The sequence below is a fragment of the Lucilia sericata genome, unplaced genomic scaffold, assembly GCF_015586225.1.
Source record: "Lucilia sericata isolate MDLA Ls3-8-SP2 unplaced genomic scaffold, ASM1558622v1 Contig002163F_arrow, whole genome shotgun sequence".
Taxonomy (NCBI): Eukaryota; Metazoa; Arthropoda; class Insecta; order Diptera; family Calliphoridae; genus Lucilia; species Lucilia sericata.
In genome coordinates this window covers 57,822-67,963 of record NW_023996004.1, presented here as the reverse complement: position 1 = coordinate 67,963, position 10,142 = coordinate 57,822, and the positions used below count along the sequence as shown (strand labels likewise).

Genomic DNA, 10,142 nt, shown 5'->3' with positions numbered 1-10,142 from the left:
TACAAATACAAATTCCAACGATAGTACCAACGATATAAGCATGTGCAGCAGTACAAGTAGTACAGGAAGTCTGACTGCTGCCAATCTAGTACCGTCTTCATTAGCCCAACTGCAGCTGCAGACGTCGCAACATCAACATCATCAACAGCAACAATTGCATACAACAGCACAACAACAGCAGCAGCAACATCAACAAGCAATACACAATACAGCAACTCAACAACGACAAATATTGGTGGATTCTAATGGACAAATCATTGGCAACTTTTTGGTACAACAACAGCCCACGAATCAACACCATCAAACTCAGGCAGCCACACAACCAACCCAACAACAGCAACATCTACAGCATCAACAACAACAACAACAGCAGCAGTTATTGCAACAAGCAGCTCAACAATTTAGCTTTCAACAGCAACATCAGAGCCAAACAACACCTAATCAACAAACCAATTCAGTGGCCGCCTTAGCGGCAGCCCAACAACAGAATTCGGTTGCATTTGCGGCAGCAGCTGCCGCTAGACAACAGCAAAGGCAACAATTGGCTCAAAAAATGTTGCCTCTGGTGAGAAAAACCTTTGAACATCAAATGAACACCAATGGAGCGCAACATTTTATAGCAAATTCCTCAGCTTAGCTCAAGCCCAACAGCAGCAGTCAAGTCATATAGAGCAAGCTCATCAGCAAATGCAACAGTTCTCCTTGACCCCTCAACCTCCACAACAACCACAACACCAGCCACAAAACCGTACATTCTTAACAAACTCAGCAGCAACAGCACAAGCCAACAACAATAGTCTAACCGCCACAGCAAATAATTTGCTAGCAGCAACACACACAACACCAGCAGCAATTACAATTGCAACAACAACTACAACAGTTGCAACAACAGCATCATCATCTAAATACATTTCAAAATGTAAACAATCAACCACAGCAGCCTCATAACCCACAACAACAGCAATTATCACCACATCATCAACACAACAACAACAGCAGCAGACACACCACAACACCAACTACTCTAACGCCTAAATTCATTCCCAAACAATTGAGTATTATTTCAATGCCTCGCGTAGTCCAACAACAGCTACAATACCCGCACGTATTGCCGCCTCCACAACAGTTGCCATTTCCGTCCACTGCCGTCGTGGCCGCCTCCAATGCAGCCGCTAACACCATGTACAATAGCAACAACAGCGCCAGCAGTAACAATAATATAAATATCCTTAAAACCGCCTTACCCATATCTGGAGTGCCTACGACAATTGCTCAGCAAAGGTCAGCAGCTAAAGCTTCCTCGGGCAAAGGACGTAAATCGACTACAAATAAACTACCACCTGGTGCGGTTAATCTAGAGCGTAGCTATCAAATTTGTCAAGCCGTCATACAAAATAGTCCCAATCGTGAAAATCTCAAAGCACAATTAAGACCACCAGCTGCTCTCTTAAGTCAACAGCAGCAGCAACAACAACAACAGCAACAACAACCTCAAATTATACACACTACAAATGCCACTTTGGCAAAAACATTGCCCGTACCGGTATCAGTAACCACTTCGGTGACGAACTTAATAAAAACCCAAGATGATGTTGTTGTGAATAATGCAAATAACAACAATACGGCAGCAACTACGGGTATGCCAGCAAATATAATGGGTGTGGGAAGACCAGGAGTTTATAAGGTAAATTCTCTTAAATAAAATATTAAAATATGTTTATATAATTGTCCCCCACATTTAAAAAACTAGGTCATTGGTCCTCGCATGGGTTTTCCACGCAAGAAATACGTACAACGTAAATCCTCACCCACTTTAATAAGACACATTTTCGCCAATCAAGGCTCTGCAGTGCTGCAAAATGCCAATGTTACAACCGTACCAACCTCAGCCGCTGTAACGGGTGGTGGTGGTGCGACCCTTAATACAGTTGGCGTTGGTCAAAAGGTGACAATAATGCAACAACCCTGTGTTTCGCCGGGCCAACAACAGGCGGCGACACAACATCTAACACATGTTCAGGCTACCCACGATATACATCACAATGGCAATGGCCAGTATGTACTAGTGCATCGTGCTAATGTAGGTGCGGCCGATAATCAGGCTCCGCGTGCTTCCAGCGCTCCACCAGTTCCTCAAAATCAGGTTTGTATGCAGTGGTTAAATGCCCAATTTTAAGAGAATTATTGTTTTATTTACCTAAACAGAATCAATTACATGGTATGAATGGTATTTCTATAACAGGACGCGGGCGTCCTGCTTCAGTGGATGTAGATTTGTTTAATACACTACAAGACATGCACAATAATACAGTTTGTAATCCGCCAACAGCAGCAAATGTCAACAATACCACACAGATAGTGAGACGTAATGTGGCAACCGGTAAGTTTTATTTATTGATTAAATATGGTGGATAGATAGATAGATAGATAGATAGATAGATAGATAGATAGATAGATAGATAGATAGATAGATAGATAGATAGATAGATAGATAGATAGATAGATAGATAGATAGATAGATAGATAGATAGATAGTAGATAGATAGATAGATAGATAGATAGATAGATAGATAGATAGATAGATAGATAGATAGATAGATAGATAGATAGATAGATAGATAGATAGATAGTAGATAGATAGATAGATAGATAGATAGATAGATAGATAGATAGATAGATAGATAGATAGATAGATAGATAGATAGATAGATAGATAGATAGATAGATAGATAGATAGATAGATAGATAGATAGATAGATAGATAGATAGATAGATAGATAGATAGATAGATAGATAGATAGATAGATAGATAGATAGATAGATAGATAGATAGATAGATAGATAGATAGATAGATAGATAGATAGATAGATAGATAGATAGATAGATAGATAGATAGTCTAGTCTAGTCTATAGTCTACTCTGTAGTATAGTCTATAGTCTAGTCTGTAGTATAGTTTATAGTCTTGTCTATAGTCTAGTTTATAGTCTAGTCTAAGTCTAGTCTATAGTCTATTCTATAGCCTAGTCTATAGTCTAGTCTATAGCATAGTCTACAGTCTACTCTATATTTTAGTATATAGTATAGTCTATAGTCTAGTATATAGTATGGTCTATAGTCTACTCTTTAATCTAGCCTAATATCTAGTTTATAATCTAGTCTATAGTACATGTAGTAACTCGTAAAAACGATAGCATATTAAGATCATCCACATTTTTCTCCTCTTTCCTCATTTTAGGCAATATATACATAGAAGGTATTGGTGATACCACTGCCACAGGTCTCGTAGATGGTAGTGGCAATTATGTAGTAACAACTTCACCTGTTCATGCCACATCAGCTACAATAGCAAGTGGTACAGGAGCAGCAGGTGTAGCCAGTCTTCTAGCTGGTGGTAACTTACGAACAAATCATCAACATCTCGATATTAGCAGTAACAGTAGTAATAGCTGTAACAGTATTGGTAGTGGTAATAGTCCAACTAACACATCAGATGCAAACAATTGTGCCTGTTCCTTAAATGCCATGGTTATATGCCAACAATGTGGAGCCTTTTGTCATGATGATTGTATAAGTTCATCGAAATTATGCGTATCCTGTGTGATTAGATGAATTATTGGCAAAAATGACAATATTAAAAGTGTTAAAACAAAATGACAACAATGTCAACAGCAGCAGCAGCAACATGAAGAAGAAACAGAAGAAAACAGTATTCGCTCACATAATTATGTAATTTGTAAAATACTACGATAATTAATAATCGCATTGCGAAAATGGTTTAAAACAATAACATTATCGCGTACTCAGAATTTCTATTAATATTTATATTTCGGTCTACTTTGTGAAATTTGTGACTTTTTTTTTAACTCCAACTAATTTTAACATTATTTTTGTTTTGAATTTATTTATTTTTTTGTTAAACCGCCTTTTTTTTGCCCCACGTGATAAATTTAACGCAGATAACGACAGGATTTTCTGCATGATTAAAGTACATTTCCTCGACTATAAAATGGTCTGTAGTCAAGACTATAGAATAGTCTGTAGTCAAAACTATAGCATAGTCTATAGTCAAGACTGTAGAATACACTATAGTCAAGACTATAGAATTGTCTACAGTCAAAACTATATAATAGTCGATAGTCAAGACTATAGAATAGACTATAGTCAAGACTATATAATAGTCTATAGTCAAGACTATAGAATAGTCTCTAGAATAGTCTATAGTCAAGACTATAGAATAGTCTGAAGTCAAGACTATAGAATAGTCTAAAGTCAAGACTAGAATAATCTGCAGTCAATACTATAGAATAGTGTATAGTCAAGACTAAAGAATAGTCTCTAGACAAGACTATAGAATAGTGTATAGTCAAGACTATAGAATAGTCTATAGTCTTGATTATAGAATAGTCTATAGTCAAGACTATAGAATATTCTATAGTCAAGACTATAAAATATTCTATAGTCAAGACTATAGAATAGTCTATAGGCAAGACTATGGAATAGTCTATAGTCAAGACAATAGAAAAGTCTATCGTCAAGACTATAGAATAGTCTATAGTCAAGACTATAGAATAGTCTATAGTCAAGACTATAGAATAGTCTATAGTCAAGACTATAGAATAGTCTATAGTCAAGACTATAGAATAGTCTATAGTCAAGACTATAGAATAGCCTATAGTCAAGACTATAGTCAATAGTCGATAGTCAAGACTATAGAATAGACTATAGTCAAGACTATAGAATAGTCTATAGTCAGGACTATAGAATAGTCTATAGTCAAGACTATAGAATAATCTATAGTCAAGACTGTAGAATAATCTATAGTCAGGACTATAGAATAGTCTATAGTCAAGACTATAGAATAATCTATAGTCAAGACTGTAGAATAATCTATAGTCAAGACTATTGAATAGTCTATAGTCAAGACTATTGAATAGTCTATAGTCAAGACTATTTAATAGTCTATAATCAAGACTGTAGAATAGTCTATAGTCAAGACTATAGAATAGTCTATAGTCAAGACTATGGAATAGTCTATAGTCAAGACAATAGAAAAGTCTATAGTCAAGACTATAGAATAGTCTATAGTCAAGACTATAGAATAGTCTATAGTCAAGACTATAGAATAGTCTATAGTCAAGACTATAGAATAGTCTACCGTCAAGACTATAGAATTGTCTATAGTCAAGACTATAGAATTGTCTATAGTCAAGACTATAGAATTGTCTATAGTCAAGACTATGGAATAGTCTATAGTCAAGACTATAGAATAGTCTATAGTCAAGACTATAGAATAATCTGTAGAATAATCTATAGTCAAGACTATTGAATAGTCTATAGTCAAGACTATTGAATAGTCTATGGTCAAGACTACAGAATAGTCTATAATCAAGACTATGGAATAGTCTATAGTCAAGACTAGAATAGTCTATAGTCAAGACTATAGAATAGTCTATAGTCAAGACTATAGAATAGTCTATAGTAAAGACAATAGAATAGTCTATAGTCAAGACTATATATATATAGAACAGTCTAAAATCTAGAGAAAATTGTGTTAACTATTGTTTACTTGAATTCTGAAAATCAAAAAATAATTTGCTTTTTATAGTTCGATTTTGTTTTCGCAACGAATAACAAAGTAACTCTCTTGTATATCTTCCAATACCGTTGCTTTTCAACCGAACATTTCTAAAAACTTTTCCTTAGAATCTTGTTATTAAATTCACCCGAATCTGTGGTATTTAAATTTTATATTTTAATCCAATTATTATTATTATTATTATTTTTTTTTAAAATTTTATGTAAATTGTATATAAAACTTATATATAATTATTTTTAATTGTTAATTATTTTATTGGCTTCTAACAGTTTAAACAAAAAAAGCATAATTCTCATACAACTCATTCAATTTAAAAATTAAATTCTTTAAAAAAATAGGGCTTTTAACATTAGTAAGGGGGGCTCGAATTCTTTTCAATTAAGTTTTTTTTATATAAATAAATAATTTTTAATATTCATTTAGCTGTAAACAACTTTTAAGTAAATATAACTTGTATATATACACACACACACACATACACATATTACTATTTGTAAGTTCATTCTATATATTAAATGCAAATATTTTTGTTCGTTATAGTTTTTTTTTTCTAATTTTTAATATAATTATTAATATTATTTTATTAATACTATAATTATAATATGTAAAATTAAGTTTATGTAATTTGCAAATATTTTATATATATAAATATATATTTTTATATAGATTTTAAGGTAAATTTTTTTCAAATTGTTTAAGCTATCATCTACAAAAAACAAAAGTTGTATTATGTTTACAAAATAAAACTAACAAATGCTATGTGACAACAACAAAAATATAAAAATTAAATAAACAAAACAACCAGAAAGAAAATACACACCATAAAACAACAACAAAACTTCTTACATTTACAACACACTATTAAATTACAAAAACCATTAAATAAAGCATGTTTATAAACCGTTTAAACATACAATTAGTTATTATATTGACAAAAAAAAAACAAACAAAAACAAAATATAAATAAAAAATATAATTATTATATTATAAACAACAAAAAATATTATATATATTATAAAAAAACAGAAAGTTTTTGCTCTTAGATGCACTCACCGCGCATAAAATTATGAATAATAATTATTATACGAATTAAAAAGAAAAGAAAAAAACAAAAACAAATAAAAACAAAAATAAAATGATTATCATTCAATAAAAATACATTTAATAATAATAAATCTCTTTAAAATTAACTTTTTAAATCTTCTAACTTTGATGTCAATTTTTAATCTAAAAAGTTAGAGGAGTTTTTAAAGTATTTTGTTTTTATTTATTTTTTTACATACATATTTTATTATAAATATAATTTATACATTTTTAACATTTTCAAATTTACATAAAATATTTTCAATAATTGTTTCCACTTCGGCCATAGCTCCATTACCCGTATCGCCACACATTAAAGTTTTCGCTACTGTTGCAACTTCATGATAACCCCATGTTTTTAGTTTTGTTATATGTTCCTGGGTAATGGGATGATCAAACATGCGTGTGTTCATGGCTGGACAGAATAGTAAAGGTTTGCTAACATCCCATGCTCGTACAACGCACAGCAAGAGATTGTCACAAAGACCCTGTGGAAGTAAAGGGAAGAGAAAAAAATAGGATTTAATCTATGTATCTTCAAAAACTGTGTTTCTACTTACCATAGCAATTTTAGCCAAAGAATTAGCACTTAAAGGTGCTATCACCAGCATATCAGCCCATTTACCCAAATCTATATGAACAACCGGATCACCACGTTTATTCCAAGCACTCCATTCATTTTGATCATCTAATATTTCTATGCCCTCTGGTATAGATGAATTTTCGATGAAATGTTTGGCACGTTCAGTAACAATAACTTTGATCTATAAGAAAGATTGTAGTATTATTAACAAAAATTTGCTTACAAAAGAAATAATTATACAACTCACATTAAAACTATAATCTTTATCTATAGCTAACAACTTTTCTATTAGCAGCGTTAACTTAATGGTAGCCACACTACCGGTACAAGCTATTAAAATATTTTTATTGGTTTTCATTTTGTATTTGATGTGATTTTGTTTGTTCTACTTTTAAATTAAAATGCTATTGCGGTGTTTTATCCGTTTTATTGGCTTTCGTCTCGCCTTCACTGAAACCCAATTTGGACCATTCAGTCTGTTCCATTAACTGATTCTTCATGCGACAATCTAAATATTCTTGAGCTTCTTTGCGGCACTGTGAATTTTGATCGTCACTGCGACGCAGACAGCTCATGTAAAGTAAATAATACTTTTTACACAAACTTTCGTGATCCAAGGGGAAACTACCCTTTTCCGGTGGTGTGGGTATGAACTTTTTCTGGCTAAAAGTATGCGAAGTCATTTAGAAGTATAGACGGGCAAATTGTGCAAGATGATAAAATGCAAAAAAGAAAAAATAGAAAAACAAGTTAGAGCAGTCAGCTGTTTACAAGTGTTGCTAATAGAGTTATTGTTAAAAAAGTGACTTAAAACGTTTTTGATGATGAATACAGGGAAATTGAAAAATAAATGTTAAATTTACTTAAAAACCATAAAAAATTAGTAAATTGTAATGATCTGTAATATGGCAACTCTACAAAAGATTGTAGTAATGTGTTATGTGGCAACTCTAAAAACTCATTAAGCCTTTGTCAGATGGAATGCAACCTGGCCTTTTTTGCATTTCCGTTTTAAGAATTATTATTGTAAGCCATTCTAATCAGAAAGGAACATAAATAAAAAAACAAATAAGCATCCTTTACAACATCAGGTGTGGGGTGCATCTTAGTAAAGCAGCTCAATGATGGATCTAAGACCTAGTCGCCAGACAATGACTGATGCATTAAATGCAGCCGGCATCGAGTTCCCTTCTTCTGCGACGCTGAGCCAACTACGAGGCTTATATGAAGCGCTAATGACACAACAAAGCAACCACGCTTTAAAACCAGCAAGCGAAGAGGATACAGTGGAAGACATGAACCAGTGCGCTGTCCAAGCAAATACTGATGCCGCTGAAAATACTATTAAGACACACGTTGTCGCAAATCCTGCTGCACAACAGCAAACACGTGCTCTAGATCAGTACGCCGTAGAAGTCAACACTGAAGTCCACGTGCATGATGCCGCTGAAACTGAAGACAATGTAACTGCTGTCCCGAAGCCCGCTGTAATTGCTGCCGCTGCCAGAATGCACACTGGAAAAACTTATGATTTTCTTCCAGATACCGCATCTGCTACAGGGTCCGACGAAATAAAAAAATTACAACTTCGTTTACAGGTGTTACAACTACAGCAACAAATACAGGCCCTAGAAGAGGGCTTATCATACCAATCTCCTGTACGCAGAATGGACTGGATGGAATTGGACGCTGCTGTTCCTATATTTAGCGGTGACGACAACCAAGACATAAACCGCTGGTTCGTAGTCTTTGAAGATTATGCGGGGATGTTTTCCGAAAAGGAAAAATGTGCAGCCATACGCCGACGTTTGGAAGGAACGGCCAAACAGTACGTTACAAACTTAGGCCTGTTACAATTTGATGACTTAAAAGCTCGCCTAACAAGAATGTTCAAACGTACAGTTTCCCGGCAAGAGGTATACAGGCAACTACAGCAAAGAAATTTAAAGCCTGACGAGTCGTGCCTCAGCTACGTGGTGGCTATGCAGTCAATCGCTGCTAAAGCTGATATAGAGGAGCAAGAGCTAGTGGACATAATAATTGATGGTGTCCCTAAGAATGACAACGCAGTCAATATGCTCTACGGCGCCAGTAGTATGGACGACTTACTACGTCGTCTGGATAGGTATGAGTGCCGCCGTCAACAACGCCGCGTTCCGTTAAAGACTGTTACCGCAGCTAAACCGATGCCTTCTGAAACCACTGGTAATAAATCGACTGAAGCTGAGGTCCGCTGCTACAACTGCTCGCAATTTGGACACTACCAAAGTCAGTGTCAGAAGCCCAGACGTCCCCCGAATTCATGTTTCGTGTGTGCAGAGATGGGACATTTCCACAAAGACTGTCCGAAGAAGAAGACTGCAGTTGGAGCCATAAATATTAAGGGTATTGATGCATTCCAATCGGTAAGTGTTGCCTTCAGACAACAAAATAAGCGCACTGATGTTATTAAATTTTTTTCTTTGCTTGATACGGGTAGCCCAATTAGTTGTATAAGTGAATCACTAGTACCGTTTGCAATCCCTATTAATAAAACTGTACCTACATTTCGCGGCGTTGGAAACAAAATCATAAATATAATCGGTCGTGTTGGATGTGACATATTTTTTCAAAATAAAACAGTAGCGGGTGATTTATTTGTTCTGCCGGATTCCGAAGCCATAGTGCCACTTTTAATCGGGCGTGATGTACTTAATAAACTTAATATTCACTTATGCAGCAAAAAAATTTCTTATAATAAAAATGAATTGTTAAAATTGAATTTAAAAAATGGATACATTGACAAAAAAATACATCGTGCGCTTGTGTTGTTTAAATTATGTAGTAGTCCTGAACTTCCACCTGCGGTAGAGAATTTATTCGATGAACTTCCATTTGC

General features: G+C 34.3%; 3 protein-coding genes across 3 annotated transcripts; 1 reads left to right on the top strand and 2 right to left on the bottom strand.

Moving 5' to 3' along the window:
- Positions 1-13: 13 nt before the first annotated feature.
- Positions 14-4,138, top strand: LOC119613517 (polycomb protein Asx-like). The gene is made up of 5 exons (XM_037969542.1): positions 14-631; positions 941-1,684; positions 1,751-2,143; positions 2,206-2,380; positions 3,238-4,138. The coding sequence occupies exons 1-5, from the start codon at positions 41-43 to the stop codon at positions 3,609-3,611; spliced, it is 2,277 nt and encodes a 758-aa protein (XP_037825470.1). The 5' UTR covers positions 14-40; the 3' UTR covers positions 3,612-4,138.
- Positions 4,139-6,842: 2,704 nt separating this feature from the next.
- LOC119613521 (phosphopantothenoylcysteine decarboxylase-like) lies at positions 6,843-7,798 on the bottom strand. The gene is made up of 3 exons (XM_037969546.1): positions 7,512-7,798; positions 7,242-7,445; positions 6,843-7,169 (listed from the first exon to the last, which is right to left on the bottom strand). Exons 1-3 carry the CDS (start codon positions 7,620-7,622, stop codon positions 6,903-6,905), a joined length of 582 nt encoding a protein of 193 aa, XP_037825474.1. The 5' UTR covers positions 7,623-7,798; the 3' UTR covers positions 6,843-6,902.
- Positions 7,586-7,990, bottom strand: LOC119613522 (cytochrome c oxidase assembly protein COX19-like). The gene has a single exon (XM_037969548.1). The coding sequence runs from the start codon at positions 7,945-7,947 to the stop codon at positions 7,669-7,671; it is 279 nt and encodes a 92-aa protein (XP_037825476.1). The 5' UTR covers positions 7,948-7,990; the 3' UTR covers positions 7,586-7,668.
- Positions 7,991-10,142: the final 2,152 nt, after the last annotated feature.

Bases quoted from the DNA above. Each gene is read 5' to 3' on its own strand.
- LOC119613517 (XM_037969542.1), top strand. From the start codon at position 41: ATGTGCAGCAGTACAAGTAGTACAGGAAGTCTGACTGCTGCCAATCTA. The intron at 1,685-1,750 runs GTAAATTCTCTT...TTAAAAAACTAG, and splicing joins GAAGACCAGGAGTTTATAAG to GTCATTGGTCCTCGCATGGG. The intron at 2,381-3,237 runs GTAAGTTTTATT...TCCTCATTTTAG, and splicing joins GAGACGTAATGTGGCAACCG to GCAATATATACATAGAAGGT.
- LOC119613521 (XM_037969546.1), bottom strand. From the start codon at position 7,622: ATGAAAACCAATAAAAATATTTTAATAGCTTGTACCGGTAGTGTGGCT. The intron at 7,446-7,511 runs GTGAGTTGTATA...TCTTTCTTATAG, and splicing joins ATAAAGATTATAGTTTTAAT to ATCAAAGTTATTGTTACTGA. The intron at 7,170-7,241 runs GTAAGTAGAAAC...TTACTTCCACAG, and splicing joins CTTTGGCTAAAATTGCTATG to GGTCTTTGTGACAATCTCTT.
- LOC119613522 (XM_037969548.1), bottom strand. From the start codon at position 7,947: ATGACTTCGCATACTTTTAGCCAGAAAAAGTTCATACCCACACCACCG.